The sequence below is a fragment of the Mirounga leonina genome, unplaced genomic scaffold (assembly GCF_011800145.1).
Source record: "Mirounga leonina isolate KUSES-001 unplaced genomic scaffold, KU_Mleo_1.0 Mir_115, whole genome shotgun sequence".
Lineage (NCBI taxonomy): Eukaryota > Metazoa > Chordata > Mammalia > Carnivora > Phocidae > Mirounga > Mirounga leonina.
The window spans coordinates 97,171,838-97,194,854 of NW_023270268.1; the positions used below are offsets into that span (position 1 = coordinate 97,171,838).

General features: G+C 41.4%; 2 protein-coding genes across 2 annotated transcripts in view; one reads left to right on the plus strand and one right to left on the minus strand.

Annotated features, from left to right (window-relative positions):
• SIDT1 (SID1 transmembrane family member 1) overlaps positions 1-6,641 on the minus strand; it is a 91,047-nt gene extending 84,406 nt beyond the window's left edge. Inside the window, exon 1 of the mRNA XM_035000155.1 lies at positions 5,659-6,641. Within this exon, the coding sequence (XP_034856046.1) occupies positions 5,659-5,868 (210 nt within the window). The 5' untranslated portion in view covers positions 5,869-6,641. The remainder of the gene's footprint in view (positions 1-5,658) is intronic.
• Positions 6,642-18,550: 11,909 nt separating this feature from the next.
• SPICE1 (spindle and centriole associated protein 1) overlaps positions 18,551-23,017 on the plus strand; it is a 52,525-nt gene continuing 48,058 nt past the window's right edge. The window contains exon 1 of the mRNA XM_035000154.1: positions 18,551-18,647. The gene's annotated coding sequence lies outside the window, so the exon portion shown is untranslated. The remainder of the gene's footprint in view (positions 18,648-23,017) is intronic.

A 23,017-nucleotide genomic window follows, 5' to 3' on the forward strand; every position in this document is an offset into this window, starting at 1 on the left:
GAGAGGACCTATGAAATTTCTTAGAAAGAAAATCACATTTTGATCACTTCACAAAGATAAGAGAAGAAAGACAGGAAAGCTATCCAGGTCTATCTTTCCCTGCTAAAATAAGAAAAACTCACCTAATATAAAGATGAGCAACAGATAAGGACTGCAATTGAATCCCACACAAAGTCACTGTAAGTAAAAGAGAATAAGAAGCAGAAAACACCATTTCAGATGGTGAACATATGCCAGAAAGCTGTACCTACAAAACAGATGGAAAGTATAGCCTAATATTGCAAAATTAAAAATTATGAACATTTAAAAACTATGAAAAAAAGCCATAAATCAGAATTTTAAAAATTCAGAAATGAGATGATTGGAGAAAATGAAGTTTTAAAAAGGAAATGGCAGAACTCAGGAAAATATTAGAGATAAATTTAAAAATTCTGTCATAAATTGATATTTAATTTGGAGGAGCACAGGGATATAAAAAACACCTTCATAATGTCATAAGGAAAACAGAAGATGAAAAGGAGAAAAAAAATTTTAAATCTGGGGCAGGATATAAAAAAATAATTCTAGAAAAATGGGTAGATATAGGAAACAATAAAAAGAGCCAACATAAGTATAAAGGGAATTCCTAAAGAAGATAATCAAGCACTGGAATAAATGAATGTTAAAAACTCTAAAGAAAATTTCCTGAATTAAAGAAATAATCATTGAAGTTGCATATTGCAAAATGACATCGTGTACCTGGGAAAGACTGACCTAGTAGACGCTGTCTGGTAAAACTACTGGAATTCAAAGAAAAAGGAAAAGGAGTCTTTCGGGAATCCAGGCAGAAAAATGAAATTTCTTGCAAGGGAAAGAATCCCTTCTATTATTACTTTTGCCAGAAGCCAAAGGAATAATATGCTTAAAACTCAAGGGAAAAAACTGTAAGCCAAGGGGTTTATATTCGGCTAATCAGACCTGCAAGTACAAAGGTTGTGGACAAAGTGTTATGAACATGAAAGAATTGTAGGAGATGCCTCCTAGAGAGTAAGCTTTAGACAATCAAATGACTGGAGGACATTAACGTAAGTCTAGCTGTGAACTTTTAATATATAGGTACCTGTACAACTAAGACTAAATGTTATAAGGAAGATAGTCTAGCTCGTAATGACTATATGCTTTGACAACGCAGATAGGTACAACTAACCAAAAATGGGGCAACAATGGGGAGAAAATATGAAAAGTAGAACAAGTTCATTAATTTCTTTATAGGCATAACTAGGGTTTAGATTTGGGGGTTGAAAAAAGAGATGGAGAAGATACTAGCTAATTTCAATATTGCTCATCATAGAGAACTAAGAGACAAAAATAGAAGAGGCTAATGGCATTATATAAATATATTGTACAAAGGAAACCATTGGAACAACAATAACAGCAAAAAACTGCTTTATTTTACAGGCCATAATTTGTGCACACGCATGCACGTGCACACACTCGCGGTGGGGAGGGGCAGAGGGAGAGAAAATGTGCTAATGAGCACAGATACTGTGCGAATGGGATGATTTCCTCCTCACAAACAAGCACCAGTCCGGTTCAGTAAGAGGAAGTGGGAGGAGGGCAGAGAAAGCTTCTCTGCCTCAGTCCATCCGAGACTGAGGGAACTGAGGCTAATCACATCAAAGGTTTTCATTCTTCTAAGTAACCAGTAATGTATAGTTAGAAGTTACCACTGGAGTGTCCTGATATATATTTCACTGTTCGTGAGAACTGGATAGGCTTTTTGAATCTGGATCCAAGAGGCAGTATAGCTGGTTCTAGATATACAACTACTGGTTGATGTGAATAAAGCTAAGGATTGTTCCTTGGGCATAAAAAAAAAGTGTATGTCATTAAAAGATAAATGTCTCCACTGAATAAACAAAAGGAATATTTCCAGGGAAACACTTCAAATTAAAAGATCTATGGTGAGCAATGAATTCTGTGGCTGAAAGTCTCCGAGAAGACTTCTTGTTGCCCGGTAGTTAAGATTTTTTTGTTGAAAAGCTTCTTATCAGCATCTAGCTCAAGTATAAACATCTGATTATTGCCACCACCTGTCTCTACAAGAGTATTCTCATTTCTCAATAAACCTGCTTTCGTGCCCTCTGTCCTAATCAAACATATGCCTGGTGACTTTCTCAACAAGGTGACTTCCTTCTAGTTGATTTCCAGCCCTGTAGTGATAGAACACCCTGTTTGCCACAGTGAAACTCTACTCCTCTGAAAAGAAGTCTCCAGATACTTCCCCTCAGGGAAATGAAATGAACCATGATCTTGCCTAACCTGCACCTTCAATCCTTATTTTTCACTATTCTTCTTTAAAGCAGTCACTCTTCTTTCAGTGATATATATATCACTGAAGAAGAAATATATATAAAATATATATATATATTTTTTTTAGTGGCAACTTCATATTTACATTACTCTTTCTAGAAGGCATGTGAGGCTTTTCCTGATGCTGACCTCAGTTAATTAGCATGACACATGCCTGGCTAAATAGTTCCTTGGGCCAGTGTTTGGTATGGGAGATGCAGGGGCTGCAGGAAAGATTAGGGGCCAAGGTTCCCCACAGCAGCTTCCTCTTCTCACCAAAGCCTAAATCGGGAAAAGCCTTTCTCCTCCAAAGTGAAGAAAAAATAATGGCAAACATAACAATGGCTTGAAGGGAAAAGGAAAAAAGATGAAAACTCAAAAAATTGTATTTTTTTTTTCCCTAAACCCAATTCTTCGTTGCACTGAAGAGGGATGGGTGGGAAATGACCCCTGCAGGGGAGGGGTCCCTGACCAACTGCTTGGGTCAGGTTAAAGGAAAAAGGTCCTGGCCAACCTTTTGCTCTTGGGTTCATAGTTCTTTATTTAGCAGAGCCCTTCAGTGAGTTTGGGATCTGCAATGGAAGCAAACTGCTTCTCATGAATTAATAAAAATTTAGAGAGTGGGAGAGGCCAGCATTTGGGGTGGGGAGTAGCTAATAAGTTGGTGATAAACCAGGGCCTAAAAAGTAGTGCCACCATCTTGAAATTTACCCTATTGGGAAATAGCTAGTAAGCTGTTATGACAGTACTGACTAGATTTCTGCTTTAATCTATCACCTATCCTGTGCTGTTCTGCAATTCCCTTATGTTAGTCCAAACCTTCAGGAAAATTCTGCTATATCCAAAAACATGGTCTTCATGTTATTGGAAGATGGCTGCTAATATCCAACATGGGGCAAACAGGACCAAGAAGAGAGGAGGCCATCAAGAGAAACAAGTGTAATGGTTTGGCTAGATAGATCAGAAAAATGCTATCTCTGGAGAAATCAATGGGAATACCAGCTGGAGGGAGAGGGGGTAATTTCCCAAAGTAACAGGGGTGAGGTTTCCACTGTCTTATTTGCATACTAAAGAGAGGTTTCGAAAGCTGTAAGAGGTGAGGACATCTGGTTAATACTAGTATTAAAATAATTAAAATACTTGAGTTATCTGCCAGTCCCATGGTTCCCAACTGTATTTCTCAGACTAGTGAAATTTTAGGGACTCCTGGGGTTGTATTTTTTATTGTATTATGCAAAGATATTTTAAAAACGAATTTTCACCATTGTTTCATAAAATAAGAAGCATTTAAACATGTAGACAGGCAAAATGGAAAGGGCATAATTTCATGACAATTGTTAAAAATGTTGTTTTTATCTGGAATGATCTCACCCTTTCAACCTACTAAAATGTATATTTTATTTTTTTAAAAGATTTAGTTATTTATTTTAGAGGAGGGGCAGGAAGGCACAGAGGGAGAGAGAGAATCCCAAGCAGACTCCACGCTGAGCCGCGGAACCCGCACAGGGGTCGATCCCAGAACCCTGAGATCATGACCTGAGCTGAAATCAAGAGTTGGATGCTTAACTGGCTGAGCCACCCAGGCGCCCCCACAAGTATGTATTTTATTTTACTTAGTTTTAGTTTACCGTTTCCTTAAATCTTTCTTCACTTACTCACTTTTCAGAGACATTAGTAGATGAACACGACTCTGCCCCTGTCCTTAGTATCTCACACTTCTCTAGGGAAGTCAGGCAGGTGACCCACCTGCGGACAGTGCACCTGCGCCTCTGGCAGAGAAACTCACCAAGTACTAAGGGCAGAAAGGCCAAGCAGCAGGTAAGAAACAGTCAATCTATTTCTAAGCAGAAGTGCAAGAAATACTAAAGCCTGATGTCAGAACTCACTTTGCACATACCATCTGAGTTTCCTTACTGACGATTTAGGGGGAAACTGATAGTATACCCCAGAGATCATGGATTTTTTTCAGACTTATTCATTCTGAGCAAATTACAGGGCTAGGAACACAACTGACGTGCCATCTCAGCTGGTCCATACCGCACACCGGACAGGAAGAGAGGTGAGTGGCATGGAATTAGGGGGATAAAACTGTCCCTCTCACTTGTCCCCAGTAGAACGGCTCTGCACATGGTCACGCTGCTCACTTGAGGACATACAACCTGCAGGGCAGCAGGGGACAGGCCAGGGTGAGGGCTGTGCTGCCATGGCGACAGCACCTTTGGGGCCAGACTAGAGATGGGGCACTTGCTCCATACACACGGTTGGGAGATGACTGGGAGTGCTGGTGGGCACACTGGTCCGTCCTGCTCAATACTACTCCAAGCTACCAGGTTTCTGATTTCTGATTCTCAGCGAGAGTTAGAGAGGGAGGTCTATTGTGGTGTCCAAGTCATCTGGTTCTGGAATCTCCCGAGGGAGCAGGGAATGGAATGCTGGCACAGTAAGGGACACACATACACATTCATATGGGAAGAAGATCCAGACGCAGGTACACTGGGGAGTCTTCTCTTTTCTCTGTGCCCCAGAGGGGACCATATTAGAGGGAAAAACCTACCTATGCATTTTTTTCTACATTATATAATCCGAGTATATGTGTCAAAGGGATAGTTGCTGGAACAGTCATTTCCTCCCCTTGTCTCACCTCGATCCTTGTCAGAAATAGGTCTAGAACTTTCCCACAATTACCCATCCTTATTTAACACCAAAACCCCCAGAGATCGGCGGCCGGCTGCAGTTGGAACAACATCTCTGGCCAGGTCTTGTGGCTTCTCGGAAGCGCGGATGTGTGACAATAGTACAGAATCGCAGGAAGTGACTACCGAACACACACGCTCTGCAGCTTGCGTCCATTCTCACACATTCCTGTTTTAGATTCTGAGCAGCTCTCCCTCCCCATGCGCTATGAAATAGAAGGGTCTGGCAGAATCATCCAAATGAAATGAGGTTCCTTCTCCCCCGGGAGATTAAGAACAGAGGTGAGGTCCTCTCCCTCCGCAACCATAGAAATCTCGAGTTTCCTAGAGAAAGGCCCAGCAGGGGGCCAGAAGCCACAGAAGGTGCAGGGAACCCGCGCCTCTGCAAAGCCCCGAAATGCCAGGGGACCCGGCCGGGGAAGGTACGAGATGAACCGGAGTTGTACCCGAGACCGGTTGCGGGAGGATGCGGCAGCCCGGGGCAGGGCAGTGATTGCTTTGAAGGGAAAAGGGAACAAGGGTCCGCTGGTCCCTGAGGACTCCCGAGGTCAATTCCCAAGGGACCCAAAGCAGCGACGGGGTTCTGAGATCTGGCAAGTTCCTGGGAGTCGAGCGAGGAGAGCGAGAGTCTTACCTGGCCCGGCTGGCTGGTGTAGTTGAAGGAGTAGGTGTTCTCCGTGGTGAGGCTCACCACCCCGCTGTAGACGCGATCGAAATCGGAGCCCCTGGCGGGGTCGCGGGGATTGCGGCTCGGGAGGGGTTGCGCGGGTCGCCGGGGTGCCGCCGCGTGCAGGAGCCAGGGTAGCAGCGCGCAGAGCAGCGCGATCCGCGGGCAGCCCCGCATGGTGGGCGCCGCGCCCCTGCCACCAAGGAGAGCCTCCCTGGCGAGGGGGCGAGCTCAGAGCGGGTCCTTCCAAAGCCCCCCTGCGGGCCTGGGCGCCGGCTTCAGCGCCGCGCGGGTGATGCCTGGCGAGCCCCTCTGGCGAGTGCTGGCAGCCCCCGGGCGAAGGACCGATCAAATATTGATGCAGCCGCCTGGGGTCTCCGCGGGAGGTCGCGGGCCAGGAGCGGGGGCGAAGGGTACGGGGGCCTGGGGCTGCTGCTTTGCTCTCCGGCTTCTAAGTCCTTTTCCTTCCCCTTTTCTCATTTCTCATAATCCCCCACTTACCCAGCCAGGATTTCAACAGATCTCTTCCCTACTCAATCTCAAAAAAAATAATAATAAAAAATAAATTTAAAAAGGCATTAGAGACATTAAAATAGAAATATTCACTAGTCTTAAAGAGTCAACCTGACTAGCCACGAAGCAGGAAATAGTCTGTTTCAAGTAAACGTGCACCCTGACTGCAAGGGAAGAAACAGAAAGCCACAGACCCTGTCCCCAAAGAGGGTGCACGAGTTTGCTTTTCCTGTCTGCTACCTGCAGAGAATTGCCCGTTTGAATGATGGTTACTAACTCTCAGTTCTCCCTTCTCTAACAGAACCCCTTGCCAGACACCTGTTTTATTTTCTTATCATCTTTTATTCTCAGGGAGAGCCTCACATCATCGCTTTCTCTCTCCCTCACTGTTTGTGTCCCTATTAAATATGTACAGTCATAAAAACTGAAGAGAGAGGGTAAAGAAGACAATTTCCACCACGCCTGAAATCTGGTCCCGGAAGTTGTCAAGGACGTCTCAGCGAAGCTGGCTTTCTGCAGCGGGTTTCTTTCCGTCCTCCCCAACTTCTTGCCTACTTTACCTCTGCAATGACTTCTTAGATTCTGGGAGAAGCCCTGGGATTCTGAATTGTTTTTCAAACGAGAGAAACTACAGCCCATTAAAAGGAAATCTCCTTCTGGCAAAATTTAGGGGATTTGATTTAAACGGTTGGAAGAGGCAGATAAAGGGTGAGGTGGGAAGAGGATCCCTGGGAAGTCCTTGGGGAACAACAAACAAGCACAGTTCAGGTGTAGAAGAGAACTTACTCTCTTATTTCAGCTTCAAGTTATTTGTAAACTAGAAAGTAATATAATTGCATTCAATCTGAAGGAACATTTAAAGAGAAGCCAGAAGAAGAAAAGATTGTGTTCAAAGAATTAAGTTACAGATTAAAATCCTAGCATTTACCATTCAAAGGGAGGGTTTGATTTATTTAGTTATTTGGGAGGGGGAGGGGCAGCGGGTGAGGGAGACAGAATCTCAAGTAAGGTCCACACCCAGTCTGGAGCCCCACTCAGGGCTGGATCTCACGCCTCTGAGATCATGACCTGAGCCAAAATCAAGAGTTTGAGGCATATCGGACTGAACCACCCCGGCACCCCAGGTTGTTTTTTTTTTTTTTTAACCTCATTGAATTTCTATAATTTATTAAAATATCACAAATGAGTTCAATACATTTGGTATAATGTTTTATAACTGTGCAATCAGAAAACAATGCTGCTGGAAGATTGAGTTAGAGAGTCCTTATTAGGACAATTTTCACTTTTAAATAAATGTTCTTGAAAATGTATGGGTATAAGGACAAAAATACTAATTCAAAAAGGAGTCTGGGGGTAAAGTTTAAAGTGCAGCTCATTGTTTTAAGAAATATAATAATTTCATCCAGAATTTGAATGACATTAAACTGCTATATTTAAAATGTGTATGCCTCTTTTGAGAATTTAACAAAATTTCATAAACTTGAAGTTTATCAAGTCCTTCAAGGTTAGCTGGCCTGGCCAGTTCAAGCACTCTCTACAGCTAGAGGGTCATGGAGTCCTACTCAGCACCACAAGAGATGAGGAACTGGCTTTTTCACAAGGTAACTCCTTCTTTTGGGGGCAAGTGTCTCATTATTAGAACAATATTTCACAGTCTAAATTGAAATCTGCCTCTCTTCCACTCATTGGCATGGGTTCTGCCCTCTGGAGCCATAGGAATAAACTTAATCCTTCTTCCACATGACAGCCTTGTAGGTATTTGAAGGAGCTATGACCCTAACTTTAAGCACTGAAATTAGAAGTGATTAGAACAGATCCTTTATCTTAGCAAAGAACTCAAAATATTTATTTTAAAGCCCTTAGAGATGACATATATAACAATTTGAATTATATATTTCAAATTATACTATGATCTAATCCTCATTCCATTGAATGACCTTGGGCATTTAATCTCCCAGGATCACAAGGTTGCTGTAAGGATAAGGGGGTGGGGGTGGGGGGCGGAGAAGAATGTATTTGAAATTGTATTAGAAAGTTTAACATGTTGTATGACTGAATATTGTTATTGTATGACTCCTAGTTCAACAGCTAAAAAGTTAAATATGGTCCATCAGTCAGGCTTGTAGAATATCTACAATGCCAAGCTTCCACTGTGACAGGCTGAATATACGAACACACAATGGCTAGACCATATATGATAATAGACCTCTGACCTCAAACTCTACAGCAACTGGTCTAGGAAGCCAAACCACAATCTTTGTAGCAAATGGCCCAGAACAATCAGGACTTGGTCAGTGACTGCCAACTTCCCCAATTTTTGCCTCTGCTCCCAACTCAAGAGCAATCAGAGGAATCCAAATATGCTCTGCAAACCACAAAAATACCCCACTTCTAGTTAGCCTACTTGCAGCTCCTCTATGCCACCAAGATACAATCAGAGTATTCTGAAACCTTGCCTTTTTTTCATCGTAAAGCTTTCCCTGTTCCCTGCCTGCCTTTGAGTCTTGGCCAAGCACAGGTGATGGTGGCTTGCTATAGCAAGCAAGCTCTGAATAAATAACCTCTGTTTCCATTTAGTGGTCGTTCTTATTTCCATAGTTTTCCTGAAGGTTCCAACGAGATCCTGTCTGTATTACCTGTCACCATGGACTCCAGCCTTTAACCAGCTGTGCTACACACCCAGGCCCCTCGTGCCTTACAGCTTGCAGTGTTGGGTACATGTTGACATGGTGAGTGAGCACTGTGTCTGAGCTCTGCTTTCTTTGCTTTTGAGTTCTTTGGCTATCTCATCTCAGTTTGATGCCTGGGTTTTGTGGTTGGTTCCCATTTGTTTGGCATCTTTGGTGGAGTCTGGCCATTCCTTTTCATCCCTTTTTGCTCTCTTTCCTGCTTCCGTTTTGTGTTATATTGTCCAAAAGTATTGTTTGCCATAGAGTAGAACACTGGTCCAGCATTCTTTTGGACAAACTTTGCTTTGGATCACCTATAAAACTAGGCTATCCTTTGTTTCAATTGTTTTGTCCTTAGAGTTTGGCTTTGATCCACAGAGAGCATTCTCTCTGGTTTTCCACCTGCCTGCAGGTGTAGGTTGTTGGGTCTACATTTGGAGGCAGCTACCTTCAAGTTGGGGTCTCAAGACTCAAAGTGCACAAGTATCACTTTCAGCTGCTAGCTCTTACAGGCTTGGCTAAGTCTAATTCTTCTCTTCCTTTTGGAGAAGCTCCAACTTCTTATATGTCCACTCATTACAATTCTAATTCCTGCACCTATGTTTCAAATGGGACACTTCACCAAGGATGACCTGGGCCCTCAATGGCCACTCTGTGGAACATTGGCCTTGACCAAAATTATTTATTTGACAGGTGCTTTAAAAAAGAAAAAGAATAAAGATTTCTCAGATCCAAAGGAATCTTGGATTAAATGAATTGTGTTCAAAAATTGCTTTGCTAAAATATTCTTTGGTCAAAGCTAATGAGAAATTTGGCAAGCTTAGCCAATAATCTAGATTCATTTCCATAGTAAATCCTTTACCTCCTAGTCCTCCAGCTGCCTTCCTGTGGCCAGCTCTCTCACTTCCCCCTTATCCCTCTGAAGTCCCTCCTTCTGCACCTCGTCCTTCCTCTTCCCCTTGTCCAGATGCTCGGTCTTTTCCCAGCAACTTTCTAAAACCTCCAAATGCTAGTTGCCTCCAATAGTCTATCCCTCCCATAAGCCAGGTATGCAGGTGACTGTAGAATTTAAACTTTGGATCGGAGATGAATTAAGAGCTATAATGAAAGGTTTCCCTAAACCTAAGCAAGACTGAGCAAAGATTCATAGAAGAATTTGTAATTCTTTGGATGCACATGACCCAGAGTTGCCTGACCTACATCAACTTGTATGCATGTTGATCAGAACCTCAGATGCTAAATCCTAGATGACAAAGCTGATTGGACCAACCTAGAGAGGGACCTCCAGGATCCTCTACAAAAAACCTCAGGGTCAGAAAAAGGCCAGAAAAATAATTCAAAGTCTCCTAAAAGCCATACCTGAAACATTGCTAATAAAAGTTGATTGGGTCATAATTTAATCATGCAAACAAATAGAAAAATGAAACTATAGGAGATTTGGGGATAAATAGAAAATATCTTCCAACAACACTAATCGTTCTACATCAAATCCTGCCATCTTTGCTCAACCTCTTCCTTGGAGTGAACATAGAACAAAAGTATAAGTATTTCAAACAACTCACAGATTTGTCCCTATATCCCAGCCCTGAACTACAACTTTTGTGTCCCTGATTGAAAAACATCTCTTCCTGCTCTGTGATACCACATCTACAAATTTATTAAGGAGAGATCTACTTTGCAAATAAAACTGTAATATTAATTGCACACCAGAGGGACTATTTTTTTGAGGTTTCAGAGGATGTATCAATTACCAGTCAACTTGTGTCTGCTCTATATAAAACTTTCCTTCTCCACTATCTTTGATGTATGCTCCTGATACAGATCTTGACATTGTACTTGGCTCTTCATGGGCTAAAATTCCCATTGACATAAGAAAAATAATTGGAGGGCGCCTGGGTGGCTCAGTTGGTTAAGCGACTGCCTTCGGCTCAGGTCATGATCCTGGAGTCCCAGGATCGAGTCCCGCATCGGGCTCCCTGCTCGGCAGGGAGTCTGCTTCTCCCTCTGACCCTCCCCCCTCTCATGCTCTCTGTCTCTCATTCTCTCTGTCTCAAATAAATAAATAAAATCTTTAAAAAAAAAAAAAAGAAAAATAATTGGAACAGAATCTATTAAAGTTCAGATAGATCTTATCAAATTCCCAAACTTCCCCAAAGTTAGAAGCTAGAGCAAGAAAAGCCTCAAATTTATAGTTGAGAGCCTTATATCAAGAGTCCTTTTCATGGGGTGCCTGGGTGGCTCAGTCGTTAAGCGTCTGCCTTCAGCTCAGGTCATGATCCCAGGGTCCTGGGATGGAGCCCTGCATCGGGCTCCCTGCTCCGCAGGAAGCCTGCTTCCCCCTCTCCCTCTCCCTCTCCCCCTGCTTGTGATCCTGCTCTCACTGTGTCTCTCTCTATCAAATAAGTAAATAAAATCTTTAAAAAAAAAAAAAAGAGTCCTTTTCATAACCTGCACTAACCCTTGTAACATTCCTGTCTTGCCAGTAAAGAAACCAAATGGACAAGTATATTGATTTGTTTAAGATCTCAGGACACCAATACCATTGTTATCTCTCCTTCTCCATTAATACCTAACCCAAATTCCATCCTGTCATCAATTCCCCCACAAACCACCTCCTTCTCTGTAGTGGATCATTGCTGTGCCTTTTCTGGGTGTATTCCTACACTTAAGAGTCAATATCTTTTTGCCTTCATCTGAGGGGACAATGATATACATGGATAGCTAGGCCCTAAGGGTTCATTGACACCCCCTCCTATTTTTCTTAGGCCCTTAATCAATAATTAAAAGATCCAAATTTCCCTTGTGTTTCATTTCTGATATAATATACAGGTGATTTCATACTTTGTTCAGAGAAGCCTGTATCTCTTGGCCTTAACAGAAAAAAAGGCATAACGTCTCAAAAAAGATAATTACAATTTTGTCAAAACATAGTACATTATTTAGGACATGAGCTATTTGAAGGAGGGAAAAACATTCTCTCATAACAGGATAAAGACTATCCCAAGCTACCCTAGAACCCTCACAAAATTACAACTGAGATGACATCTAGGTCTAACTTGATATTTCAGACAATGGGTGTAATTTTTTTTTCTGAGACTGTGATACCTTTTTATGAAATGGCTATGTCTTTAGGAAGATCCACTTTCTTCTGGGAGCCCAAGTGTTACACAAGTGTTACTTCTTTTAATCTGAAGAAGGCTCCTCGACAGCCTGCTTCCCTGGACATCCCTACCAACAACAGAAACCTTTTGTCTATTTGTGCGTGAGTGTTCTGGGGTTTAAAGCCTTGGGGCTTTAATTCAACTTCATGGACACCATCAAAAGCCCATCACTTACTGTAGCCTCACCCCCACTGCAGTTGCAAAGGCTGATACCCTTTGTGTTAGGGCAATACTGTGCTGCAAAACTTGTCCATGCTTCTGTGGAGTTAATTCTAGGTTCCCTGTTTGACCTTACGGTTCCTCATGCAGTACCGACGTGACTACTCCTTGAGAACATGCACACCTTGCAGTCCGTGGATTGACCTCTTAGGGATTTCCGTTGCCCTCTCCCTCTTACATTCCTATCCACTGCTGCAGCATCCTGAATCCTACCACTCTTCTGCTCTGAAGAAGAGGAACCTCATAATTGTCTTCAGTTAGGGGACTTATGGCACTTTGCTTAGCTTTACTGGAGACTCCCATTGAGAATATTGCCCTACTATTTGTTCATGGGTCATACTTCAAAATTGAAACTGGAGTTATTAGGCTATCTCCAATGCTATCACTAATCTAAACTCTCCTTTATAGGATAGTCCCCTACCTGAGGTAAAGTTAATCCATATGGCAGAATTTATAACACTTAGGAGAGCTTGTCAACCAGCCAAAGACCTGAGAGTAAATAAACATGTATGCAGATAGCAGGCATGCTTCTGGAGTAGTGCATGATGATTTAGAAACAAAAAGATTTCCTCACCTCTGCTGGAACACTCATCGGAAGTGGACAACAAGTTAAGGAATTTTTAGATACACTTCTACTTCCCAGGGAGATGGCTATTGTAAAGATTAAGGCCCATGCTAACAGAGTTAAGGGAAATCCTCTAGCAGATCATTTTGCCAAACAAGCTGCCTTAACCAAGGTTATGATACTAACTAAAACCCCAAAGGATAAATCTCTGGATTGAGTCAAAGAGGCCATTATTAAATACCCACATTAAGCCCCTGATTTGGAAATGGACGCAGAATATCCTTCACTGAGCTCCTCCTCGGCACCCTCAAGATGGCCATTTGGCGGCACTAGATGATTTCAAATGGATATTAGCTGAATTGCTCCATGAAACGACTCATCGCTGAGCCTGGGTGGCTCAGTTGGTTAAGCATCTGCCTTTGGCTCAGATCATGATCCCAGGGTCCTGGGATCAAGCCCCACATCAGGCTCCCTGCTCAGGCTCCCTCCTCAGTGGGGAGCCTGCTTCTTTCCCTCTGCTGTTTCCCCCATTGTGTTCTCTGGCTCTCTCTCTCTGTCAAATAAATAAAATCTTAAAAAAAATTGCTTACAATTTTAAATCAACCTTGGTCGAGAAACTTTAAAAAGACAGTGGAGGTTATTTGTGGGTCATGTGTTACTTGTGAACAGCACAACCTGGGAAAACTGTAAAGATGAGGCATGGTGGGAGCCAAAGCCTCAAGGACCCTTTAAACACCTTCAGATGAATTTTTTCCAGTTTCCACTCTCCACAGGATTTGTTTATTTTTAGGATGGGTTAAAGCATTTCCTTGCTGAAAAACTTTGCTTGTAATTTTTTTTTTTTTGGTCTCTGAAAACCCGCTTGATTTTATGTTTCCAACCTAGGGTATATCAATTTTTATATCAAATGACCAAGACACAATTTATATGAAACCTTTTAAAAGAACTTTGTAAGGCATTACCCCTTCTCAAAAGCTGTACTGTTCTTACCACCCACAAACTTCTGGAAAAATCAAAAGAACCAATGTCATCCTTAAATTAAAATTAGCCAGACTTTCAGAAATCCTTGAGGTCCCTTGGCTAAAGGTACTCCTAGTCCATAAGGCCATATGATCCATTCCCTCAGAGACACATTGGTTATGTCCCTCTGAAGTGTTAACTGGAAGGCCCATACATTTAGAAATTTTATGCCTGATATTAGACTCTTCTCTGTAGCATGGAGATGTGGCAAAATATTGCAAGTGAATCATGTACTATACCCATGAACAAGTTAAGGCCAGCTTCTCACAACACTTCCTAAATAGGCTCTTTATGGGGCACCTGGGTGGCTCAGTTGGTTGAGCATCCGACTCTTGGTTTCAGCTCAGGTCATGATCTCATGTGGTGTGGGACTGAGCCCTGTGTTGGGCTCCCTGCTTAGTGGGGAGTCTGCTTGAAGATTCTCTCCCTCTGTCCCTCCCCCAACTCGCACGTGCTCTTGCTCTCTCTCAAATAAATAAATCTTAAATAGGCTCTTTATGGTCATCAACCAGGCAATTTCATCTATTGGAAGAGACATTGGATAAAAAATGCTCTTGAACCTCACTGAAAGGGATCTTATCAGGTGTTATTATAAATCTTGCTAATATTAAAAAAAAATCAATGTCATTAAAAAATATAAGCAGTTGTGGAAACAAAGTCTACTGACATGAGAATAAACAGATTGTTTATTCAGAACTTAATATAGGAAAGATTTCAGCCACCATCCCTTACATTTGGCAGAGACTCAAAGACAGGAGGGGAGTGAAAAAGATTTATAGTGAAATAAAGGAAGACTTTAGAAACACCGATTAGAAGTTGGAATAGGGAAGCTGGAATTAGGCTAAGTAGAAGCAGGACATCTTATGGTTTGGGGAGCACATCTGGCTTATATTTGGACCACCCAGAGAAATCTATATAAACAGCTTTCTTGAGTATAACTGACAATGAACTTCACATATTTAAAGTGCACATATCACCTGTGTTATATACATACATATCTGTGAAACCATTATCTATATATCCATTACCCTCTAAAGTTTCTTTCCTCCTTTATATCTCTCTCCTGTTTCCTCCCTTTAATAGATACAGAGCAATTCATCTTATCCATTTTTTTTTCTTGAGAAAGCTTTGGTAATTTATGTCTTTCAGGAAAGTTGGCCATTTATCTGTGTTATTAAATTTATTACCATATAGTTGCTCAAAATACATTCTGTTAGTGTCTGTAGAATATTTCACCTTTCTCATTTCTGATATTGGTAATTTATAGGTAGTTTTCCTGATCAATTTGTTTAGAGGTTTAGCAATTTAATTAATCGTCTCAAAGATTCAACTATCACTGTCATTATTTTTCTTTATTATTTTGCCTTTCTATTTTATTGATTCTGTTTTATCTTTATTATTTTATTTCTTCTTATTACTTTGGATTTAACTTTTTAAAATTTATCTAATTTCTGAAGTCATTGATTTGAGACTTTTTCTTCTATATAGGTGTTTAGTGCCATGCGTTTCTCTTGAAGTACTATTTCTGTTACATTTCACAAATTTTGGTATCCTGTATTTTCATTTTCATTTAGTTCAAAATACATTCTGGTTTGATTTCTTGTTTGACTAATGGCTTTTTAAGATGTATACTATTTTTTCCCCAAATTTTGAGGGATTTGACAAGAATCATTATGTTACTGATTTCTAATTTAATTACATTGTAATCAGAGGACATTTCTACTATGACTTGAATCTTTCTACATTTATTGAAATTTGTTTTATGGTCCAGGTTATTGTTCATCTTGCTAAAATTTCTGTATGTACATGAAAAGAATGTGGATTCTGCTGGTTGTTGGACTAGTGTTCTATGAATGTCAATCAGGTCATAATCGTTGATAGTGTTGTAAAGTCTTTTATAACCTTGCTGATTTTCTGCCTATTTGTATTATAAATTGTTCAGTGAAGGGCATTGAAATTTCTGATTGTAATTGTGGACTTTTAATTTTATATTGCAGTTCCATCAGTTTTTGCTTCATTTATTTTGAAGCTCTCTTATTAAGTGAATAATATTTAGGATTTTTATATACTTTTGACTTAATGTCCTCTTTGCCATCATGAAATGATTTTTTTTTTTTAATCCCTGGTAATATTCTTTGCTCTGAAAACTAGTTCATGTAATACTGATGAAGCCATTCCAACTTCATTTGACCAGTGTTGGCATGATATATCTTTCTTTGTACTTTAAAATTCAGTTTTTATATTCATGTATGTTTCTTCTAATAGACAGCAATTAAAAAAAATCTAATCTGACAATCTCTGCCATTTAATAGGGGTATTTAGACCATTTACATTTCATGTAATAATTGATATGAATCTATCATCTTGCTATTTGTTTTGTATTCTCCCACCTGTTCTTTGTTTCCTTTTTTTTTTTTTTTAAAGATTTTATTTATTTATTTGAGAGAGAGAGAATGAGAGACAGAGAGCATGAGAGGGAGGAAGGTCAGAGGGAGAAGCAGACTCCCTGCCGAGCAGGGAGCCCAATGCGGGACTCGATCCCCGGACTCCAGGATCATGACCTGAGCCGAAGGCAGTCGCTTAACCAACTGAGCCACCCAGGTGCCCCCTTTGTTTCCTTTTTTTGGACTTTTTCTGCTTACTTTTAGATTAGTCAAGTAATTTTTAGTATTTTTAGTATTTAGTGTTTTAATGGTGGCTTTAGGTTTTATGATATACATATTTAACTTATTACAGTGTACCTGCAAGTAATATTATACACATCAGGAATAATATCAGAATCTTATAGTAGCAGACTTCCATTTTTCCCCTCTGGCCTTTATGCAGTTGTTGCCATGCATTTTACTTTTACACATATTTTAAACCTCACAATACATTTTTATTATATTTATTTAAATAGTTACTTTTAAAGAATTAAAATAATAAGAAAAATAATTGTATATATTTACTCCTACAGCTATTTCCAGTGCTCTTCATTGTGTAGATTCAGATTTCTATCTGGTATTGCTGTCCTTCTGTTTGAAGTATTTATTTTAACATTTCTCATAGTGAGGATCTGCTGGTGATAAAGTCTATCAGTTATGTGTGGAAGCATCTTTATTTTATCCTCATTTAAAAAAAGATATTTTTGTCAGATATAGAATTCTAGGCTGACAGTTTTTTTTTCCTTTCAATATATTTAACTGTTCTGTCTTCTCACTTGCAATGTTTCTAATGAGAAATATATTATCCTTATTTTTGTTTCTCTGTAATGTTTCTCTCTGAGTGCTTTAAAATTTTTTATTATCACTGTTTATTAATGTGTAATTTATTATGTACACTGATGTAATGCTCTTCATCTTTCTTGTGTTTAGGTTTTGTTAAGCTTTTGGAAGGCAGGTTTGTGAGTAAAGATGCGATAGAAGGATTGAATTAGCAATGGGAGCTTATGGAAATTCTCTTCAGATTGCTTCAGTGTTCAATGAATTAGGAAGCAAGATCACTGGCTGAGACTGAGGATAGAGGATGATATGTTGGATGTGATAGAAGGTATAAAGTTGTCATGTAGGAAGGTAGGAGAAATCAGTGGAGGGGGAACTTTAATATGGTTTTTGGGCATCTTAAAGGGCACACTTAAAATTAGTGATCATGAATTTAAAGTCAACATGGTTGGGTGTTTTTCTTCTTCCAGTTTCAGTTGCAAAGTGCAGGCACTTAATATGTAGTTTTGCTAAGGCCAGAATTGTGGCTTTGCCCAGTATTACAGTAATTCAGAGAGGGGAAGGGAGTTGAGGATGTATGCAGGGAATGATTATATTGATTCATCAGTGAATATATCTACATCAATAGATGTAATATCTATTTCCCAATCAGAGTGGAAACTATTAGAAGGCAGTTCTTAGCATCTAGAAGGTGCTGAATATGTATTTGCTGATCCCTGTATGGATGTGTCTTAACAGTAGAAAACCAGGGACTAAAGGAAGCTGTCATATTGGAGCAAATTAACTCCGTTTTCAAATAAAATGCTTGTAAAGTCCTTCACATGGCCCACACAGCTCTTCCTGTCCTGGCTCTAGCCTATTAAATCAGCTTCCCTTACACCAAGCTCCCACTGCTCTCTCATCTTCAGATACGCTGAACTTCTTCCAGTTCTTTGCACGTGCCACACAGCTTCGCATATGTGCCTCCCTCTGCAGGGATGTTTTATTCTTCCCTGGTAGCTGACTCATCTACTTTTCAGTTTTCCTGAATAATTCCTACAAATACTCCTATAAATTTAGTATCTAGTAAGTATCTTCTAGTACTTGTCACAGTTCTAATTTTACATTTGTGTCATTGATAGCTGTTTACTACTATGCAGTTAGCCTACTGAGGACAGGGATCTTGACTGTTTTTAGGTCCCGCAGGACCTACCATAGTCTGTGGCACATATGTAGACAGTATAAACATTTTTTTGGGGAAAAAAAAAAGGTGAAAGTAAATGTTATATGTGAAGCTTGGTGTGGAGAGCGACATCTGTCTTTTACAAAATTCACGAGAAACTGGCTAGTGCTACATGCCGACCCCTCCACAGCTTTGCCCTGAACCTTCCAGAGAGCACGGGAAAGAAAGAAGGACGCACAGAAGCCAACTCGTCTTATAATTTCTGCCAGACTTTGGGAGGCGCCTGCGCACTGGCCTCACCGGATATACGCCAGGGAGTGGGGGCGGGGCTCGGGTAGCCTAGGCAACATCCCGGAAGTTGCGGGCTGCGTTAACCTGTGGCGGGCTGGGCGGTTCTGGAGCCTGAAGTTTTAGTGGCGGTGGAGGAGGCCGTCGGGAAACGGCAAGGCAGGTTGAGACGACGTGGCGGAGGCCTGCAGCCTGTAGCCCCTGCGAGCCTTAGGGACCGGGCTGCAGGGCGGGGAAAACGGTGGTGGCGTCTCCCTTCTGTTCCCTGGGGCTCTAGGCGCCTGGGTGGAGGATCCCTACATCGGAAAGCGCGCCGTGACTCTGTGTTTTGCGAGTGTTTGTGTGTGTCAGGATGAGTGTCTGGGTGTGTTGGTGTCTAGCGCGCTCCCCTGAGGCGCACCCTGAGTGTGCGCAGCGCTGTCGGGAACTTGTGCACAGAGCTGGGAGTTGGGGGGTACCGTATTGTAGCTATCAAGGAATTTGCAGTCTAGCAGGAGACAGGCTACCCGGGGTACTTGGGGACAGGGAGCGTCATGTTAGTCGACTGGATGGTCAGGAAAGAGTTTATCAGGAGGGGCCGCTGGAGTGAGTTTTGATTAGTGAGTGGAGTTAGGCTTGGAGAAGGGAGTGAAAATCTGAAGGGTGTTCCACGCGGAGCAGAAAGGGTGGGTGGAACGACTTGTGAAGGCAGAGTTTTATGTGTGGGAGGGTGAGAGGAGCACAGACTGTTAAGGAGGGTCAGCCGGACCACAAGGAGGGCAGAGGGTCCGAGTGCATATTGGATTCCTCTCTGTAGGGGGGAGCCATTAAAATCTTGTGGGGAAGAAAGTAAAGGGCCGAGGGCTATACTCTATCCTTATATCGGGGTAAAATACTGATTGCAGGGACAGTGTTTGGAAAGGGGTCCTGTTTCCCTTTGGTCGGTTTTCCACTAGCCAGAGTGGATTTGCTAAATCTCATCGTAACTCTCCTTACCTGATATCCTCCAGTGGCTTCCTATGGGTTCTTTAGGATAGTGTTTAAATTGCTGTAGCTTAGAAGGCCATGATCTGTCCTCTGCCTTTCTTTGTAACCTCTTTCTAGCCTCTCACCTTTTCAAATCTGTTAGTCAAACTGAACTTCTCAAACCCTTTGTAAATGCCTTTTCTCCCTCCTGGAACATTCTTTCCCCCACTTCTAGCTTTATTCATACTTTAGCTCTCAGCTTAAACATTTTGGGAGCAATTAGAGGGATATAGTGGTCTTTTCTTACTGTGTAGAGTAAGCTAGGTATTAACATGACACTGTAATTACTCATTTTAATTGTGGTCTTCTCATAAACCCTAAGCTCTGTGAGGGTGCAGACTATTTTACTTTCTTGTTGTATTTTGTGCCTGGTTCTTGGCAGGTGCTTTCAAAATATTTGTTGAAATAATGGGTAATAAAGTGGCAAATGAGTGAAGAAGTTCAATTAGGAGAAAGAGTTTGGACAAAAACATTTGTAGTAGAGATGAAGAGGGGACAGATGAGAGAGGTATTTCAGGAAAAGAATGAATAGATTCCGGTATCTGATTGGCTAACAGACAAGAAGGAATAGAAGGTGATGCTAGGGTTTTAAACTGGAGCAACCAGAAGGATGGTAATTCTGTAAGTTCAGTTGAGTTCAGACATTTACTGAGCATGCCAATTATATATCAAGAACTAGAGGTTGGTGGGGAGGGGACATGGATGATAAGCTGTATTTTTGACTACATTGTATGTGAGATATTTGGGAGATAGACACAGAAAGCAGTTGGAAATGAGCATTTGGTGTGTTGAGGAAAAATGTGGATCCTTAATTTGGGGCTCATTTTCACAGTGTGTTTATGTGCCCAGTGCATTTGTAGCTTTGTTCAAGGGTATGAGTGAGATCACTGAGGGAAGATGTGAACTCCTTTCTTACTTTCTAGTAAGCTCCATGAGAGCTTGTACCATATTAGACCTGTTTACTGTTTTATCTCCCGTGCCTGGTCAGTGTCTGGCATGTGACAGATTCTCAAAAACAATGATTGGATGAAGAGAGAGGGTATCCAATGGAAAGATAAGAGGGTTGGGATAGAACTGTGTGCAGCTTTTTGATTATGTGGTATCTGAGGGGCCAACAGAGCCTGCAAAGAGGAGACGAATAGGAGAGAAACCGAGAGAGTGTCGTGGAAACAGGAGTGGGAGTCTTTAGAGTTGGAAAGGGTTTTCCAATAATTTTATCAGTTAGGAAAGTATTAATATTTTAGATTTTTTTCAAATAATTTTATCAGGAAAGTATTAATATTTTAGATTTTTTTCAAATAGGCCTAGATTTTCTGGGCTGTGCTGATTTTATATTCCTTAGTACTATAAACCATCAGAATATCTCTACAGTCTCACACTTAAGCATGTAAACTATAGCTCCCTTACGATATCTGATTTCTGTAAATAGCTCAAAAGCTCTTTGTTAGACCACAGAGTCTGATCCTGGGTTAAGAAAAATATGCCCACTTGTATTGATGATGTTTAAGAGAACACTTCTCAGTGCAAGGGTGGTTCCCACGTTACAGCTTAGTTCTCCCTTTGTGATCTTAGCACACACAGGCTGGAATTTAGAGTTGGCCAGTATATTAGTCTCCTACGCTGTATAACAAATTACCACAAACCTAGTGACTCAAAACAATACTCATTAATTATGTCATGATTTCTGTGAGGCAGGAATTTGGACATGGTTTAGCTGGGTAAGGTGCTTAGGGTCTCACAAAGTTCTGATTAAGGTGTTGATGGTCTGCATTCTCATCTAGAACCCAGCTTGGGAAAAGTCCGCTTCGAGGCTCACCTCACTTAGGTTCTTGGCAGAATTCATTTCCCTGGGACTGTGTGCCTGAGGGGTCTCTTGACTGACTTTCCCCTCCGGCTGCCCACAGTTGTCTGAGTTCCTGGCCCTGTGGCCCTTTTCACAGCCAGTCACTGTGGCATTTGGCTTCTTCACGGCCAGCAGGAGACACTCTCTTGCTCTGCTCTTTTTTTTTTTTTTTAAAGATTTTATTTATTTATTTGAGAGAGAGAGAATGAGAGACAGAGAGCACGAGAGGGAAGAGGGCAGAGGGAGAAGCAGACCCCCTGCTGAGCAGGGAGCCCAATGTGGGACTCGATCCCGGGACTCCAGGATCATGACCTGAGCCGAAGGCAGTCGCTTAACCAACTGAGCCACCCAGGCGCCCTCTTGCTCTGCTCTTGTAAGACAGAGACTTGTATAGCGTAATGTAATCGTAGGAATGACCTCTTCTCACATTTGCCTTGTTTTATTGGATAAAACAAATCACAGGGGGAAAAAACCCAGAACAAATCGTGGATCCTGTCCAAACTCAAGGGTAAGGGGTCATACGATGGCATTATTCATTGCATTTCATCTTAGAGTAACCACAGCCAGCTTTGCTAGGCTCAATTGAAGTTAAAAAAAAAAAAAAGGGAACAGTAGTAGGCTGTTGTAGTCCATTCAGACTTCCATAACAAAATACCGGACACTAGGTAGCTTATAAACGAGAAATTTTTTTCTCACAGTCTGGAGGCTGTGAAGTCCAGGATCAAGTCTCCAGGACGGTCATGTTTGGTAAGGGCCGTCTTCCTGGTTCCTAGCCACCATCTTCTTGCTGTGTTCTCACATGGTGAACGGGGTTAGGGAGCTCTTTGGAGCTTCTTTTATGACAGCCCTGGTCCCATTCATGAGGGCTCTGCCTCCCAAAGGCCCCACTTCCCAAAGGCCCCACCTCCTAATACCATCACTTTTGGGGGTTAGGATTCAACATGAATTTTGGGGGAACACATTCACTGTTTTTGTCAGTGAATATGGGGTTTTTTTGGATGTTACATTTTCTTATGCTAAAGTTGAAACCTGTTCACGTTACCACAAATAATACTCAGGCATTTGTTCAGTATTTTTTTTTTTTAAAGATTTTATTTATTTATTTGACAGAGAGAGAGAATTAGCGAGAGCAGGAACACAAGCAGGGGGAGTGGGAGAGGGAGAAGCAGGCTTCCCGCCGAGCAGGGAGCCCGATGCGGGGCTCGATCCCAGGACCCTGGGATCATGACCTGAGCCCAAGGCAGACGCTTAATGACTGAGCCACCCAGGCACCCCTAAACATTTTTCTTAATACAGTTTTAATGGATGTATAATTCATCCAACAGATTTAGTGACATTTTATGATTCTTCTTTATTTCTGCAGAGTAAATTGAAGAGTAAAAGAGTTAAAAAGTAAAATACATTATTTAAAGAGTAAAATACATTAGAAACTGTTTCTGAACAACTGTTATATTTTTCCATGTCTTTTTAAAAATAATAGCTTTATTAAGATATAACTTACCATGAAATTTACCCCTTAGAAGTCTACAGTTCAGAGCTTTTAAATAAATTTACAGAGTTGTGCATTGATTACCACTGGCTCGTTTTAGAACATTTTTATCACCTCAAAAAGAAACCCCATACCCATTAGCAATTACTCTCCATTCCCTCCTCTTTCCAGACCCTGCCAACAGCTTGTCTA